Raw genomic sequence first — 18,866 nt, forward strand, 5'->3', positions numbered from 1 at the left:
TATAAGCTCCTTGAGGGTAGAAACTTTTCTATGCTGTTGCACTACCGCTGGGCATAAAGCAAATGCTGACCATTGTGCAGCTAACGGTGAGTGTTGCATTAAGAATTTATGAAACAAGGTACTGTACTGGATGGAAACTTCATTTGAGGACAGTCAGCTACCACATTCCAGCTGTAACATATCTGTCACAAATCATACTTTAATAAACTCAACTAACTAGTTCTATGTAAGAGATCTATAGAAGATTCTTCTATTCCAATGTGAAGACATTAGAAAATGCCAAGCTTTTTCTTTTCTTCCAATTTAACAATCTTAATCAAAACCAAATGAGATCTGAGTAGAACTTTTATGTGAGGATTCTAAAGTTCATCTTACGTAAACAATTATTTTGGGTAAATGGCCCCACCCGTCACCTTTTTAAAACAGCTGTAATAATTAACGTGACCACAGTGTAGAAAGTATCTGCAACATAGTACACCAAAGTACTCAGGATAAGCCAAGCCCCTTGAAAATTAACAATTATTTTAACACAAACTCCATTAGGAAAGGAGAACAGCAATAAATAAGACAACCACAGTGGCATGACTGATGTCCTGTATAAGATGGAAAACATAAGAGTGGAGAGTAATGGCAACACCTTACCGGTGAGCCCTTCCTTTTACGTTAGTTAATTCCACTAGTAAGAATCATAAAAAGGAAGTGTATAAATAAACGACTAACAGAAAATTATATGGCCATCAATGGGAAGACAGTGAGTAAAGCTGTTACTGTGCAACACCAGACAAGTTTTCACTTGGACAGTGCTAAGCTGTGTTTAAAAAAATTCATTTCCATTTTTTATTTGATGTTTCCAAATATAAAAAAAGTCAAGATTCTTACACCAATTATCTCAAATGAGACCATGCGAAGCAAAGTGTATATAACAATCATTTCCCCTTCAGTTCTGTGCGATTGACAGAAAATTGAATGGCATATGCCTGGTTGAAAAATTTCACCAGTTTACAAAAAAACACCAACAACCCAGCAACAAACATGCAAGCCAGTTGCTACTTTGTGTCTACAAGTTACTTTATAAACTTCTTTAATTAGGAGGCACAATGAACTGAAATTTTCAGCTGCCCAAATTTATCCTGCTACCCCACAGAAAGCACAAGTGACAGCCCCAGCACTCTGTAAACTCTGGAGAGTTGAGCTAGTAGACACTATTTGTTATCTACAGTAGGTTCAGCTCTTGAGTCTGCAGAAGTCAGCTTTTTCTCTTAACAGAAATAAGTCTCCTTAGGGCCTTTCCTCTAGGAAATTTTGCTAGGCTGGGTTCCAAAAGAATAGTGAAGTGTGAAATTTAAAGTGTGACAACTGAAGTATTTTGATGCATTATACAAATTTTTCCTAGTTGCACAGACTAAAGACAGGTGGTTTGCTAAACGGCACTGAAGAAAATCCTGACCCAGTGGTTCTACTTACTCCAAATGTTTCTGACCAAAGAAAATTATACAACAATATTTATAGGCTCACTTTTAAGAAATGGCTGACATTAATACTGTACATATTTTACATGTCAAATACATAGTCCAAGAGTTTATAAAATAAGTTCATGCATTATTACCTCTAATAATATCATATACAAGATACCCAGCCTCCCTCCCCCAGGACTTCTGACATTTCAGGTGGACACAAGTCTTATATACAAAAACAATCCAGTTCTCTCTGCTGTGTTAAGTATATAATTTAAAGAAACTTCAGAGATTACTGAGAAAAAACTACAAAGTGTCAATCTGTGGGATTTAAAATGTTTCCTTAAAAAAAAAAAAAACCACCCAGAATACATAACCTCTGTACAAAGAAAAATATAAAAATTCTGGATGATCATGCTTGATCACATTACATAATTTAGGATGAAATGTCATTGGTTAAGTTTTTTTACTTTACTCATTCCTTTGACAGCATTCATTTGTGAACTAATATTTATATTTAGTTCAGCTGCATTTACAGCACAAGATCTCATTTTCAAAACAGTGGCACCAATTTTCCTTAAGTGTAACAGTATTCTATTTTTAGCAGCAATTATGTTTTAAAGGTTGACAATTTAGAGAACAAATGTGTAACTATGCTTACTTTCTACTTTATATTCACCAGTTATGACGTTTACATACGGAATCATCTTTCACTTTGCCCCACCTCATTTCTTGCTTGGTCAGCAAAGTACAGACAAGGTATTCATGTGTTTCTGTTAGATGGGAGTTTTGGATTTAAGTGAATATAAAGACAAGTGTAAGACAAATTCTTAGTCCAGGTATGTTCCAGAGCCCCAGTATTTAGTTATATAATACCTACTGACCAGCTATAAAAGATGAGATGTTCTAAGGTGCCTTAATAATCTATGCCTGTAACAGCTGAACAAGAAGGCCATTTCACTCAACTGTGATGCAGTCAGCACCAACTGGCCTTTACCAGCAAGTTTAACTGATGTCACTAAATTAGAAAACAAAATGTTTTTTAAATTAGTTTACATTGAGGGACATATAGTTCTCATGTATTCTGTGTGAAGAGAGATTATGGATAAAGGGAACTGGCATGTTAACACAAATTCTAGGAGTACAGTTTTCATGATAAGATGTTATCTACTACATGCAATTTGCTTATAGTACCTGCCTAACAATCACTAGCTCTATAGAGTTAAACTTTGTCTTAAAGTGACTGTTTAGTCCCTTTACGGGAATTGGCCATATCAGGTGATGTAATACCACTTGTGAAAATTGAGACAAGTTGACAAATTCCTGAAATAGGGTCTTACAGAAAAAACAGTCCAAATCTGGGATCTATGAATTAAAATTGTGATCCTATGAAACAAAGTTTTTGGGTTAATGGACTGCTTTAATATCAAGAATTATTGTCATAAATTCCCACAACAGAAGATCTGTTGAACAGGTGAAAATGATTGTGTCTGTGTGTGTGTGTGCTTTGTAAATGAGAAAACAATTTGAGGGGGGAAAACATACCCACAAATAAGTTGATGTGACAAAACCCACAGACTGATAGCAAATGGACAAACACTGAAAAAAAAATGCTGTGAAAATGCCAACCAAAATAACAAGGTGGGTGGGTGGACTGGAGTAAGGGGGGTACAGTTAAGGCATCTAAAAAAAATTCCACATGGCTTTGGCTTATTAAAATATTTTACACTATTTTTTTTTAAAGAAGATTTGAAAGCATCTGAAAAACATGCAAATTGTTTGAAAATCCTGCATGGCAAATTCAGACAGTTTGCAAGCGTCATTCAGATGTTTGTCAAGGATAATAAAGAAGCCTCTGCCCACAAGACTGCACAGGATGGAAGAGGTCTTTCCAATTCTCTCTATCTTACACTAGACGGCAGCCCAGAGGTCTGTGCAGCAGTTACAAACAAGGTGTTACTGTCTGGAAGGGAAGGGACTGTAGAGTTTCCATTGGTGGGAGAACAACCCAGCTTTAGTTTTTCCAGATATTCTGCATGTACAGGCTTATGGCACTGGAGAACTTTGATGGCATCTTCTACTTTGAACCACTCTCTCTTCCTTCCTAAAAAACACCAAATGAAATAAAAATAAATAAATATATAATAAAAATAAATGAAGTTAACTTACAATTGTAAGATAACTCAAATTGGGATATAAGATAATAAGATATAATAAGATAACTCAAAATGTATATTGATCTTCTCTAAAAAGCAGCCAGAAACTAATTTAAGATGCAAACTGAATATACACATGTAGTATGAATTTAAAGAATTCAGATAGCAAAAGGAAACGGAATTTACCTATATTAACAGAATCTTCCCAGTCTTCTAGTATTTCAGTGACAGTAAGAACATAAACGTACGTTCTGTGCTTTCGGTCTTGGTTCTGCTTGAATATAAAAAGAAAAGCATTTTAATCTACAAGAGCTAGTCATGCACATGTTTCGAGGGAAGAATTCAGTGCAGCCTACATTAGCATAGTTTTCTTGCCAACACAGACAAGTATACTCAGTCATACAACCCTCAGCACCAGAGTGAATTTATGTAAGACAAAACATGAGCAGACTTCCTAACCTAGACCAGGGCCTCTCAACCTCGACCATCTATTTCATCACCCAGGACGCAGTTTTAAAGAGACACTGATTCAGTTAGTCTGAGAGGAGGCCTAAGTATGTAAAAGCTTCCTGGTGAACTACACGGAGCAAAAGTTGAGAATAGTATGAGGATAGTCCATTTCTAGAATGCCATGTCCTATATGCTCCAACTCAGTTTTTACTCCTATTAAAACTGCCACGTAGCCTTGTGTCTAGGTTCAAAATTAAACACAAGCTGGCCTTAAAGGAAGGGACTCATCTTCACCTTGACTAAAGGTAACCTTGTTTGCTATAGTCTAAGACGTCAGACAACTGCCCTAATTTTTTTTTTTTTTAAACCACAAATCACCCGAGTAATTCACTCAATCAGTATCTTATGTCTTTGGGAATGAAAGAGAACGGGAATAAAACAGAGTCCTCTCTCACTTAAAACATTATGTTTAAGGATCTGTCATCTTAACTCTATGCCTGGAAAATCAATACACTTATTTGCTATGTTCACAAACTAATCAAAATCACCATGGTGACTAGGCAGGAACATTCTAATTTTCCCTTATATTTTTCTAAAGGGAAAGGTACACTGATTACCATTTTCTGTTCAGATTCTATGAAATTTAAATAGTAATTGTAAAGCACCTATTACTGTTGCCTTCCCATGTTACACAAACATGAGAAGTTTTCTTTAAAAATCTTGTCTGCATATTCACACATGCACTAATGTGTACCATGGTTACTCAGTTACAGAAAACTCACAGTGTTTTTCAGTTTAACCAGGAGATGGTGCTATTTAACTGGGTAAAGCAAGTGGTGAATTCTGGAAAATTATAGTACCTTATGAACTTTACCCTTCCACAGTTACTGTATTCTGGGAGTCATCAATTCTACCAGGTGCTGTACAATCAGAATTTTTTCTGATTTCTGAAAAAGGCTAAAAGATAAAATCTTTAAGGACTGTATTTTTAGTCCTATCAGCAGGACTAAGCTAACACTTAAAGGGTATCTTGAAAAAAAAAAATCACAACGTATCTGATATACCATGTATCTAGGTCTGAATCTTGTATGAAAATATATTTGAGAACAGCTTGGGTCTCATGACCTGACCTCATTTCTCCCCACCTTCCATGGAATACTTGTCACTTTCAAATTTCCTCTGCACGAATTCCATTCTGCCTCAAGTAGTAACACATTATAGCAGAGAATTCTATCCTAGTCTGTGCATCTGAGTTTTGCAGCCTCACGGTGTCCTTTCAGGATAAAGTCGTTAGGCATATCATCCAGTGTTACATGCTGAAGGCAAAGGGTTCACTTCCAGGCAGTATCCATGAGAGACCTAAGCCCTTAGGTGATACGGAGAATACTGTAGTAATAGTATATCAAAGTCAAATAGCTTCCACTTCCCTCCCTCCTAAATCCTTATGACTTCCTTGCCTACCGGTAGCTTCAGAGGAATATCTAGTTCAGGCTGCTGCCGATTATCTGGCCTGTTAGGAAGGAAGAAGTCATTAATTCTATCAGCAAGATGAGGATTACTTTTGTAACTCACCTCAAATATGCCCAGGAGTCTGCCCAATTTTCCTTTTACTCCAGCCTATTAAAAAAAGACGAAATATAAAATTTTTACGTAACAGAATTTACGTGCAAGTTATTTTCTCTGTGTTCCCCTTCCACTGCACAGTCCTGTTCCTTTTACCTGGTACTGTGACAGACTGGAACTTCAGTGTGTGCCACAAACCCAGAATGAAAACTAACAGACTGGCACGTGCTTTCTCTGAAAATGCTTATCCCTTAAGACCCGTCCCTAGAAAACCTTTCCAATTACACACCAACACCCAGTGAGAGCCTTATCACTCACTTCTCATTATGCTCTCACTGCTGTTCAAGAAGTTTTCGTGGCCCTTGATCTATGCTGTTTTGCTCCTGAGTAAAAGTAAGTTCCATCTCCTATCAGTTGCAAGAAGCCAAGCAGGCCAAGTGTGCTTCTGTGCATGTGTGTGCCCTCATTTTACTGAACTTTAAGACAAAGCCAGTAAAATAAAAGCAACTGGCTTCCTAAGTGTATGTCTGAAAATGAATTGTAGCACATGATGAATTTTCTCTGTATATTTTTGCTCAGTTAACACTAACCTTGCTTTGGGGCAAGGCCATCATGTTATATATTGATCACTGATGAGACTAACTGTTATATAACTGTGTGTTATTCAGCTCTGGGGGATTTTCACATTGATCTTTAACTATTTTACCAGGTAGAAAAAATAATCTGCTTACCAAAGTGCTAGCTGTAGTCACGTGCTTTAAAATGTTGAATTAGACAACCAAACAGCACTGTGTGACCTGCCTGTCTTCATGCCTCTTCCTCGGTGTACTTAGCAAACTGCCTTGTTTGTGAACCTTACCCAGGATGCGCTACTCTCCATCTTACCTCTTCATAAACCTCCCTCACAGCAGCGCCATCAGGCTCTTCCTCAGGCTCCATTCCTCCTCCTGGGACAATCCATTGGTCTGGATACCGACTGCTGCTCACCAACAGGACCTGCAAGCCCGACCATAACTGTAAACCCCAGCCCCAGCAGTACTACGGACATTCACATTTATTTGTTCATGCTACAGCAGCAGAGTTGGGCAATTTCAACAGAAACTGTATGGCCCACAAAGCCTAAAATACTCTTTGGCCTTTATAGGAAACTCTGCAAATCCAGGTCAAGAATGGCATTAAGCTTGAAAAGTGTACACAGTTATAAAACAAACGAAAAACCCCATACACTGTATTAATACAGAGTAGTATCCTGCCAGTTCACTTTTTAACAGTATCTGAAACAAGAAGTAAACATCCATCCTGTAAGTGAAAATTTGTGCACTAGGTTAGGTTGGAATTCACCCAAGTTGAGAGGACGGAGGTGGGGAAAGGCTATGATAAGTAACCAAATGATGTTTATGAAAGTAACAGGCAGGCGTCTTGACCAATTTGAACAGAAATGTCTGCAAAATTACCTTAGTATATTGCCTTCAAGCAAATGCAAACAGTTCTCTCCAGAAATTAATCAGCTGACAGCAAAGCTTGATCCTCAGTGTGGACTCTGGTTTTCTGACACTGTGCCAACTATCTGCCCAGCTTTGTCCCTACTGCCAGATAAAGGGCTGGCCCTTGGGAATTTATAGCCAGCCCAGGATTCACCTACAAGAGTAAGCTCCAGAACCCAATCTGCCCAAATGGAAACTTCCAGGCTGACAGCAGTTTACAAGTCCTACCTTTCCCCTAAACCTCAAGAAAATTGGGTTGGGAGATGAGGGAAGAACTTCAAGTGCATAACTCCCCTCTATCTGAAAAGCGGCAGCACACCTTGGCCTACAGACATACCATCACCACATAGTGGTGGATCGACTAACACTCGAGGAACCTGAGCACTGTTTCTCTCAATTCTGATCTGGACAGGACTTTACTACATCTCTCCTCCAAGTATATAACAGGCAGAACAGAGGCACGTCCAGAGAAAGCACTGTAAATTAACAATTGACAGAGCCTTAGCTAAAGTACTATAGGGGTTTCCCAGATGGCTCACTGGTAAAGAATCCACCTGCCAATGCAGGAGACGCAGGTTTGCTCTCTGGGTCAGGAAGATCCCCTGGAGGAGGAAATGGCCACCCACTCCAATATTCTTGTTGGGAAAATCCCATGGCCAGAGGAGCCTGGTGGGCTACAATCCACGGAGTCACAAAGAAATCAGACATGACTGAGCACCCAAATGACTGACATTGAGGGCACCACCAAGTCCAAACATAGAAATTTTGGTAAAGTGAAATATAAGACAGCCTTAAATTTAAGCTTTCTTAGTTACAGCATCCTCCTCTGCAAAAAGAAGTGACTAGCCTTGCAAGACTGTTGAGTGTTAAGGAGTATAACATACCTCAGATCCTAGCCCACGTGAGTAGGCCAAGCACACTTGGCCTCACTGTACTCACTACTGTGAGTACTGTTGGCCATCACAGTTGGATCTTCTGCTTTCCCACCAACTGAGTTGGATTCATCTGTCAAGACAAGTTTGTTCCCCAGATTTTGCCAGTTGCACTTGTTTTTGTAATCACTGAATGTTAATGATAAAATGAGGGCAGGAAGTAGTTATCAAAAAGGCTCTGCAAAAATTCATTAAAGATGGGTTGTTAAAAATTGCTATCAAATTAAGTATGGCTAAGATTACTTAAAAAAAAAAAAAAGACCAGAAGAAAGAAATTTTTAAAATCTAGAAAGTTAAAATCCTACTTTATACAAAGTGGAACTGCAAATCAGATTCACCTTTGGATTTTATTCAAAAAGTATACTTGCCAATTGTCTATGGTATTCAAAGACTTTGACCCTATATCAAGACTGGCAAATGAATGTTTTTAAATTAAAACAAAAAAGGTTTAAGGTACAAAAGTGTTATATCCTGTATCATGGAAAAAGTAAATGGTAACCACCAGTTCTGACCACAGAGCTGGAAGCTTCTTGGCTGGTTCCTAGGCATGAGTTAGGGATAAACTGGTTTCTAGTATCTGGATAAAATTCTTACTGCCTAATTCTATGCTCTAAAAGCAACCTCCTTGATCACCTTCATAATGGAACAGGGTGGTGCAGGGAACTAGCCACCAGAAAAGTACATCTTCATTGAGTAAACAGGGAGTTTCAAAACCATCGATATTCATAACGTTTGAGTTCTGAAAAAAAAATGAAATTCAGTATCATGTATCTAGGTCAATGACTAATGTGTTCCTATTTGACCACAACAGTCTTTAAGAATTAATTTACATAAGGTTAATAATCTTGAAAAACCATTAGAACAGTCTGTGTCTGTTTCTGAACTAACACTTAAGCTTCCAATTTAAAACCAAATCTTTATCTACAGGATATCACTGTCATATGACTGAACTTCTCTTCCAAATGATTTAGCTGAGAAACCAAGAAATTATGCTGCAAGAGTCCCTTGACATTCCAAAGTGATTAAATTTTATCAAGCCATTAACTCCAAATGTATCTTTCCAAAAATGATCAATTTAAAATGAGTAATACCTAAGGTATAGCATCCAAATGTTTAGATGATCAGTATCTAAATGACTAGATTAAGAGATCTGATAATGAGCCTTTGGTGATGGTACAGATTTGGAAACTGGTATGTTATTAAGTACTTGCCTACTCATCTTGAGTACCTGGAAGTGCAGATGAGGTCAAGGCTATGTGGTAGGGGAAGGGGGTGGGTAGGATTAAGAAAAGGAATCTAAACAGTATAAGCAGAGATAAGGACAGTTAAAACCCCTACTATAGACTGTAAGAATCTAAACCCACACCACAGAGTATTATTATTCAGTATCTCTCTCTCAATTCCTGCAAAGCCATCTTAACATTCTATAACATCCCCAGTGTACTAGATCTACAATGCAGCTTTAGGATGCAAACTAATGCTCTAAGAAAGGTGTTACTAAAAACAAACAAAAACTTCTAGAGAAAAGGGTTCTCAACTATCCACCTCTATGCATACTTTTGTCTCAAAATAATGCTTATCACAATTTTTAAATTCTATAGCTGCATTAGAACATCCCTGGTGGCTCAGAGGTTAAAGTGTCTACTATCCACCTCTATGCATACTTTTGTCTCAAAATAATGCTTATCACAATTTTAAAATTCTATAGCTGCATTAGAACATCCCTGGTGGCTCAGAGGTTAAAGTGTCTGCCTGCAATACGGGAGACCTGGGTTTGATCCCTGGGTCGGGAAGTTCCCCTAGAGAAGGAAATGGCAACCCACTCCAGTATTCTTGCCTGAAGAATCCCAAGGACGGAGGAGCCTGGTGGGCTACAGTTCACGGGGTCACAAAGAGTTGGACACGACTGAGCGACTTCACTCACGACTTCACTCTAGCTGCATTAACAGACTTCTTTCTACTCTCAGACAGCTAAAAAGTATTCATAATTTTACTGGCTTCACAATCCCAGGTTGGCTCTTAGATGTCTGTGATGCAAAATCTGAGAGAAAGTGGTGACATTTGCTGGAAGTTGTGCAAGACAAAAGGTGTGCAGCTGCTATGAGGTAAGTCTATTGATATTTGCCACTAAATATATATTTATGTGAATGAATATATTTATGTATTAGGTTGGGAAAAAAGTTCTTTCAGATTTTTCCATAAGACGGTATGTAAAAATCCAAACAAAATATTTTTGGCCAGTATTTGTTGTTGTTCAGTTGCTAAATCATGTCTGACTCTTTGCAACCCCAGGAACTGCAGAACACCAGGCTCCTCTGTCCTCCACTATCTCCCAGTTTGCTCAAATTCATGTCCATTGAGTCAGTGATGCCATCTAACCATCTCATCCTCTGCTGCCCCCTTCTCATTTTGCTTTCAATCTTTCCCATTATCAGAGTCTTTTCTAATGCGCTCTTCACATCAGGTGGACAAAGTATTGGAGCTTCAGCATCAGTTCTTCCAATGAATATTCAGGGTTGATTTCCTTTAGGATTGACTGGTTTGATCTCCCTGCAGTCCAAGAGACTCTCCAGTATCTTCTCCAGAACCACAGTTCGAAAGCATCAATTCTTCAGCACTCAGCCTTCTTTATGGTCCGAATTTCACATGTGTACATGACCACCGGAAAAAGCATAGCTTTAACTATATGGACCTTTGTCGGCAAAATGATGCCTCTGCTTTTTAATATGCTGTCTAGGTTTGTCATAGCTTTCCTTCCAACCCCAATATTACTGTTATTTATGAACAGTATTTAAAATAAATGGTATTTATTTAAAATAAATGGTATTTATTTAAAATAAATGGTATTACTGAGGTAACAAAGGATAGGTTACAAAAACTCTTTCAATAAGAGGATACACTAACAGCTGACAAGTCCATACATGGTCATTCATAGGTTTTAAATTCTCTTTCAACTACTTTTCTAGACCTATTAGATTTTGTGTGTTGGACAAGATGACAAAGATGAAAGTAGACACTTAACTTTCCAGATAAGCCAGAGCTGAGACCAAAGGAAAGATTTATAAAAAGGAGGCTAGTCAACGCACCAAGTTGCAGGAATAGACTTGAATCACACTCAAACCCCAACGTCAATGGCATTAGAGTGGTGAAAAGTGAAGACACTTCTTCCCCAATTCGACCTGGCCACCTTCATATCGGCATTCCTCCTACTACACTATCAGATCTTATCCCTCTTTTCATGTATTGGTCAATTATCAGAATAAAATACTATTCACTTGGCATTGTTGATAAGTTATTTTTCATATGTGTTTTTCTTAGATACCCAATGTTGCAAGATTTGGAATAGAGGTATTTCCCACTTTTAGTAGCAACAGTATAGTGGTAATCAACTTGGAACCAGCCCTGAATTTTGCTCAACAAAGGTTTGTCTGTGAATTGGAATAATATTCCAATAATATTCTATAATAGTACTCTATATCACCCAAGTCCTCCTCACTGAGGGATGTGTAAAAGCGTGTAAACTAGGATATGCTGTTCGATGTCCGTAATACAGCCATGCCCTCAGAGGTGGGAGGTACATGGGACTGTTGGTTCCCTACACCAAGGGGCCCCAAACTGCCCTGCGGTTCAGCTTTTACCCTTACGATGGCTCTTGGTCACAGCCTGCCTCCAGGAAGAAGTGAAAGTGAAAGCTGCTCAGTCCTGTCCGACTCTTTGCGATCCCATGGACTCTAGCATACCAGGCTCCTCTGTCCATGGAATTCTCCAGACCAGAATACTGGAGTGGCAGCTGTTCCTTTTTCCAGGGGATCTTCCCAACACAGGGATGGAACTCAAGTCTCCCACATTGCAGGTGGATTCTTTACCATCTGAGCCACCAGGGAAGTGAACAAGTAGTCACTATAAATTACCACATCTTTCTCAGAAAAAACAAAGCTATTCAGGGAACCCCTTAAGTGATCCCTAAATATAAGAATAAAGAATTTTAGTAGTCACTATAAATTACCACATCTTTCTCAGAAAAAAAAAAGCTATTCAGAGAACCCCTTAAGTGATCCCTAAATATAAGAATAAAGAATTTTATTTTGAAAATTGTATCTGTATATTTAGAAGCTGTTTTGGGGTTGTTGGTCTTTCTTTCCCACATTATCACAAACAAGAAGAACACGAATGGTTAAAACTATCTCTACTGTACTTAACGGTTTTATAGGCGTTTGGCCAAAATTAGGGCAGCAGTATATTAGGAACACCCACTACGCACATATACATTTTAAAAGGTAGTAAGTTACAATAATAGTTAATATATCCACTAGCCACTACCAAGTTCTATTACTCAGCAAACTAGTACTACTTTTTGGGCTACAGAGGCAGAGTGCTGTAAGATCAGAAATAAAGACACATTCTGTGAAAATGTATTTAACCCAGATTATATGGATTGGTAGATAATGGTAAGCTGGGTTGACCATGACTTTTTTCCCCTGGCATGTTAATGTTCTGAAGTGGGATAAACTTCCCACTGGGGATGGGATAAACTTTCACAAAATTGGAGAAAGCCTTGGTGGTACACCAAAATCCATCAGAATAAATACGGATGCAAATCGTACACGAGGGCCTTCCCTTGAAGAAGTGGCTGATTGGGTAGGCTAAACAGCCCTTCTCTAGGTCTAGGAAAGCCGCAGGCACAGATGAAGGAGGCTGGTGACATCTCCCGGCAGTCAGAAAAGGCCACCTTTGGATAGTTAATTCTGATGAAAATGGTTTCCATTTGAAGTAAGAACCTTCAAGGACTCAACGCTCTTGATACATGTCTGAAAAGGCTTATTGATTCTAGGGGTTAAAGTACTAGTAGAGAGAAGCCGTAATATTTCTTAGTAGTAGTGTTAGTTGCTCAGTTGTGTCCAACTCTTTGCAACCCCATGGACTATAGCCTGTCAGGCTCCTCTGTCCATGGGATTCTCCAAGGAAGAATACTCAGTTATTTACCACTCCCTTCTCCAGGGGATCTTCCTGACTTGAGGATGTAACCGGGTCTCCTGCATTGCAGACAGATTCTTTACCACCTGAGCTACAGGGACGGCTTAGTTTTTGTTTATCAGAGCTCTGGTTTAGAGTTCCGCAGGTTTCAAGAATACTGGCTCAGCGAGCTTACAAGCCAATTTCAGCAAAAACTCCAAATGCAAGTTCTTAAGACTGTATGTTTCTAACTTGCAAGTGTGCCTGGATTCCACCCAGGATCAAGTCATTTCTGTTTCTCTCTTTAGAATTCTATCCTATTTTGCTGCCAGATAATCCTCAAACTTGAATAAATCTAAAACTGAAATACAGCAAGCAAATCCTTAATCTTACACTGTAGGTGCTCTTCGTTTTTCAGCCACTAGTTTTTCTCTGTTCTCCTAAGCTACAGTTCAATTAGACCACAGCCCCAAGTCTTGCTCTGTTTATGATGTTTGGTCCTTCCTTACCCACTCACTGAAATCCAACTCCAAATGACTCATGCTGGATCTTAACTCTGGAGCACCTCATGGTACTTTTGCCTGCATGCTAAGTCGCTCAGTCATGTCTGACTCTTTGCGACTCTGTGGACTGTAGTGTTCTTGGCTCCTCTGTTCATGGGATTCTCCAGGCAAGAATACTAGAGTACTAGTAATACAAGAATACTAGAATACTAATTTTGCCCTTTCGTACTTCAGTGGATATTCCTGACCCAGGGATCTAATCCATGTCTCTTTTGTCTCCTGCACTGGCAGGTGGGTTCTTTACCGCTAGCACCAGATGGGAAGCCCGACAGTACTTCACCAGCACTTTATTGGCTTCCCTGATGGGTCAGAGGGTAACGAGTCTGCCTGTAATGCAGGAGACCCGGGTTCGATCCCTGGGTCTGGAAGATCCCCTGGAAAAGGGAATAGCAGCATCCCACTCCAGTACTCTTGCCTGGAGAATTTTTTGTGGAGCCTGGAGGGCTACAATCCATGCGGTTGCAAAGTGTCGGATACGACTTTTTTTCTTTTCATTATCAGTCACCTGTCTAACCTCCTGCTATACAGAGCATGTTCCTTAGGAGCCGACACTCTTCATCTTGCAACCATTATCTTGCAACCTGGTTCCAACCATCATATATGCAAATACATTCAATGGAATCCATTTCAGGTTCCCTTTCATGAATTACTGTCCACTTTCACAGCAAAGGCAGAGATCCCAGCTCCTCTATGGAATACTTATTTGTTGTCTTGACTAGAAGCCCAACTGTCAAAAGGGTTGTTCCCTATAGAAATAACTAGTTGGAGAGGATCAAATGAACAAGAGATTTAGAAATAAAGGGCCTGGGCTCAAAATGATCTGTCAGCTTCTGTGACCTTGAGACAAGTTACTTCTATTGCCTAATTTCTTCCTTTACAGATGCTAATGTTTATTATCTACCTCACAGGGAAGAAAGAGATGCAATGGGAAAATACATAAAACCACACCCCAAAGAATAAAAACTGCTGTGAGAACACCCTTCCGTCCTACAAAAACCTATTCTAAAGTATACTTAGAACCCCTTAAGTAGAGAGCCAGATTGGAACACTGCACAGCTTGAGGGTCAAAAAGCAATTACTATTTTATTTCACTTTAAACTCTATAAACACAACTACAGAAACGAAGATCCTGAAGATCTAAACCAGACGTTAAAGTTGGCTGTGCATTATTTAAAGAATTCAGAGCCTTCCCTCAGAGCATATTCTCTAACAAACTGATTGACTTGGTTTCGCAACCTCCGGGTTATCACATTTACAAAGTTTTACGTAATAAGCTTATCTAATAAATTCTTCAAATCTTGCTCTTTATTTTATAATGGCACTGGTCTCTCGATTCCACTAGAGGCTAGGAATCTAGCATTTATTACAGTAGCTGCTACTGCTAAGTCGCTTCAGTCGTGTCCGACTCTGTGCGACCCCATAGACGGCAGCCCACCAGGCTCTGCCGTCCCTGGGATTCTCCAGGCAAGAACCCTGGAGTGGGTTGCCATCTCCTTCTCCAATGCATCAAAGTGAAAAGTGAAAGTGAAGTCGCTTAGTCGTCTCCAACCCTCAGCGACCCCATGGACTGGAGCCTTCCAGGCTCCTCCGTCCATGGGATTTTCCAGGCAAGAGTATTGGAGTGGGGTGCCATTGCCTTCTCCGTTATTACTGTAGAAACAATTTCAAAGCAGAAAACCAACTCATTTATCTGCTACGATCAACTTCTGATGCTCTCCTTAGACTCTTGCTTTACCATTCACACAATACAAGCCGTTTCAATTTCCTCCCATTTCCCATATTTTCCCCTGGGAACCTTCGTTTTTACAAAGCCTGAATTCCATGTTCACGTTATGGCACTTCAAAGTCAGTCCTTTGAAGTCTTCCAAACTCAGCCTTGGACGGTCTCACTCATTCAGCAAATCTTGTGCACCCAACTGCTCTGGGCCTAGCCCTGTGCTCAGAGCCCAGCATCAGCGGGGACCAGATGCTGAATTCCGACTCTACCATTTCCTAATTACCTCATTTGGGCAAAGTACTTCTGCTCTGCAACTGTCTCCTCACCTATAAACCTGCGGTACGAGGAGTAAACGTGACACACTTAAACGTCTTCCGGCAGTGCCCAGCGCCTGGTAAGCACGCAACTAAGAAAATAATTATACAATAGTGAGCCAATCAGATCAGAGTCTTGACCTATCTTGATCATTTTTGGTAAGTATTATTTTATATTTAAAGTTTGCTTTGTGCTAACCTGGTCCTTCCCTCAAGGACCTTCTAATCTTTTTAACAGAATGCACTTAAAAAGCCCGTTGACTTTGTAAATGCTAAAAGCCATTCTCTACTTTCTGGCTCTCCTAAACAGGCCCAGCCCCAAAACATCAACTTCTCTAGAAAACTCCTTTGGAATTTAAGTTTAAATTCCAATAGAGACCCCCAACTGAGCGTGAGATCAACACTAAAAGGCTTGGTTTCTTTTCAAAAAATAAAGAGTTTGAAGAGCACCATTCTGAGGTACTTTGATTTTTGTTAGCATAACAATATACGCCACTGAGAGTACACTATGTCATACTCATCCTAACTACAGGGACTAGCAATAAGGAAGCCATTAAATTCCTGCCTCCAGCTTTAGCTTAATATTTTATTGGACATAATTGGATATGGAAACAGAACTCAATGTTAATGCTTTTCCTGTCTAACCATTTAGAAGTGGCAATGCTACAAGATTTTCATCAGCTACCAATCGACTTTATTGCTCCACGCAAAATAAAACTAGTGAACCATTTTTAAATTAAATAAACGAAACAGAAGTATAAACTGTTCTCCAGAAAACCCTCAACAGCCTTACTATCAGCCCAATGCTGATGAGTGAATTAACAGAAGACTGCTGCTTCCTCTTAGAACAAGAAAGACTGCTTCTCACCAGATGTCAAGAAAAACATAGCAAAGAAGCTCTGATAAATATGCAAAGGTAGAGATTACCGTCAGAAAATGGCAACTTTGCCCACCTCTAGTCCACCTTCTCCCTTCTGGTGATTCCACGTTTTTCACTACCCATCATTCTATAGTCAGAAAACTTTAAAAGAGGAGGCTTTTTTTTTTTTTTTTTTAAATACAGTATAAATACTCCAAGTGCTTGTAAACTAAAGGATCCACCACAAAGCGGAACTGATAGAACCAGACCGAATGGGTTTTTTAAGCACGGGGACTGTCTGGATATTCCATAATCATGCCTACATTCATCTGAAGCCGCAAACTGCTTTTTCAGGGGAGAGGAAAATATAACAAGAGGCAGGAGGGCTGGGGCTGCAACATTCACGCCATTTCTACCCTCTGTTAGCACTCAAGGTTTTATTTGGTTTCACGCTCCATTTGCAGGTTAAAGTGGTGACTCCCGCTAGGCGGGACCAAGACGGCCCGGGACCCTCCATGGGCCAGGAGGCGTCTCGGCCTCCCGTCCTAACCACGACCCCGTGGGAAAGCGCAGGGCTGGGTGAGCCCCTTTGTTTCCACAATCAACCCAGAGAAAGGAAGGAAGGAGAGAGGGAGGGCGGGAGGGAAGGAGGGAGGGGGCTAATCCCTTCCAGCCCTGAGGCTAGACGGAGGGTCTGCTAAGAAGGGGATGGAGAAAGGGAAGGGGAAGGGCAAAGACCTCCCATCTCGGCCAGCCCGGACTCCCACACCAACACCGCCCCGGCGCCCTAGCGGAGGGGACCAAGCGCGCCGGCCGCCCTCACCTCGTCCTCCTGCTCGCTCCGGAAGCAGAGGCACGCCGCCCGCTTCTTGAAGCCCTCGCGGTCATAGGTCCGCGTCTGGTTGGGCTTGAACTTCATCATAGAGGAGGGTTCTTGCTGCCGCTGCTGCCCCGGCCGCCGCCACCCCGCCGGGCAGTGGGGTCGAGGGCGAGTCGGGGCGCAGGGAAGCGAGGAGGCGGCGCGGGGAAGGGCAGCGAGGCCGGGTCAGTCCCGGAGCAGACGACCGCTCCGACGCGGGGCAGAGCGCGAGCGTCGGTCACTGGAGCCCGGGAACCGGGGTGGAAGCGCCGCCTCTGCCCGGGCGTCCGCCGCTCTCCATGGAGCCCGCCGCACGCTCGCCTCCGCTCTCTCCTGCTGCCGCCTTCGCTGCCGGAGAAAGCGAGGCTCCAGGCTCGCGCCACGAGGAGACAGTTGCAGGAACTGGCGCCTACTGGGCAGCAGCGCCGCGGCAGCTTCGCACCGCCCCCTTCGCCGTATTTAAGGGGCCGCGCACGCCCCGCCCCCCTCGGCGCACCGCCCTGCGCGCCTGCGCGCCGGGAATCGTTGCGACCGGGGCGGGGCGCCGGGGGCGGGGCCTCAGCCTTCAGGCGGCAGGATTTCGGCGGGGCGGGCGGGTTGGTGCTCCGCCCCAGCGCGGGAGAACCGGGATTCTAGGTAGGTGCCAGCGAATGGAAAGAAGCAAAGAAGTGTCCCCCAGTGTTTATAAGTCTCGTAATAATACCTGCGAGGACCTTAAATAGCCTCTCCACGAGCGGGGCCTAACCACATACCTCCTCGGCAAAATCGCTCCTGGTCAGAAAACGCCTGGAGGCCTCGTTGCGCTGGCAGCCTCTGTAGTGACTGTGTTGACGTCCAGAGAGCGCCCGTCAAGTGTAGGGCGGACGAGCGAGGCCTGGAAAGGTGAAGACGTTGATGAAGACGTTTTACTGTTTTTGTTTTCCAGGGGAAGGGAGAAAGCACATTTCCTTTTCCTTTTTATTTTTTAATCTTTGGTTGGGGGTAGCATCACTTGTATTCTTTCAAGAGTCAACTGAAGCTTAGACATTTGTTAGAAGCCCTGGATAACGGCTCCCATTTTATCCCGCCTTCCAGAATGCACTCATTAATGCTGGCTACGGCTAATATCTTCTGAGTGTATCTCTTGCTAAGTAACAGACATGGCCAGGTGTTGGGGCCGCCATCACCAAATAGAATGGAATGTCTGCTCTCTAGGGGCGCTCAGTCTCTCGGGGACTTGGGACAAACGATTTTTGTGTTTTCTCACAAGCGCCAGGATAGGAGCCAGGAGACCTACCTTAATGTTAAGGAAGTTGGTAAGGACGCCCTGGGGAGCCCCTCACCCCGCTCCATCCTGTCACCTCCACAGGGCCCGGGCCGCCTAGGTCCAGCCCCATCTAACAGTTCAGTTTTCATTCCTGGAGGGCCTCCTGAGTGCCAGGCCCTGGCATCTCAAACCAGCCCCTGCCCTGCCTTGAGCGTAGGCACCTGAGAGCCGACAAATATTAAGCAATCACCCAAGTACGTGTAAAACGACAAATGTGACAAGGTCTCAGGTGGTAGAGGGTTTTATGGGGAGATTT

The 18,866-nt window shown here is 41.7% G+C and overlaps 1 protein-coding gene across 2 annotated transcripts; it reads right to left on the reverse strand.

Moving 5' to 3' along the window:
- Positions 1-809: 809 nt before the first annotated feature.
- NUDT4 (nudix hydrolase 4) lies at positions 810-17,749 on the reverse strand. 2 transcript variants are annotated; one of them, XM_040234416.1, is made up of 5 exons: positions 17,269-17,749; positions 6,509-6,619; positions 5,633-5,677; positions 3,797-3,884; positions 810-3,558 (listed from the first exon to the last, which is right to left on the reverse strand). In XM_040234416.1, exons 1-5 carry the CDS (start codon positions 17,365-17,367, stop codon positions 3,356-3,358), a joined length of 546 nt encoding a protein of 181 aa, XP_040090350.1. In that variant the 5' UTR covers positions 17,368-17,749; the 3' UTR covers positions 810-3,355. The 2 variants fall into 2 exon arrangements, with proteins under 2 accessions (XP_040090350.1, XP_040090351.1); XM_040234417.1 differs by having other exon boundaries at positions 3,797-3,881; positions 17,269-17,739.
- Positions 17,750-18,866: the final 1,117 nt, after the last annotated feature.

Source organism: Oryx dammah, unplaced genomic scaffold, assembly GCF_014754425.2.
Source record: "Oryx dammah isolate SB20612 unplaced genomic scaffold, SCBI_Odam_1.1 HiC_scaffold_29, whole genome shotgun sequence".
Taxonomy (NCBI): Eukaryota; Metazoa; Chordata; class Mammalia; order Artiodactyla; family Bovidae; genus Oryx; species Oryx dammah.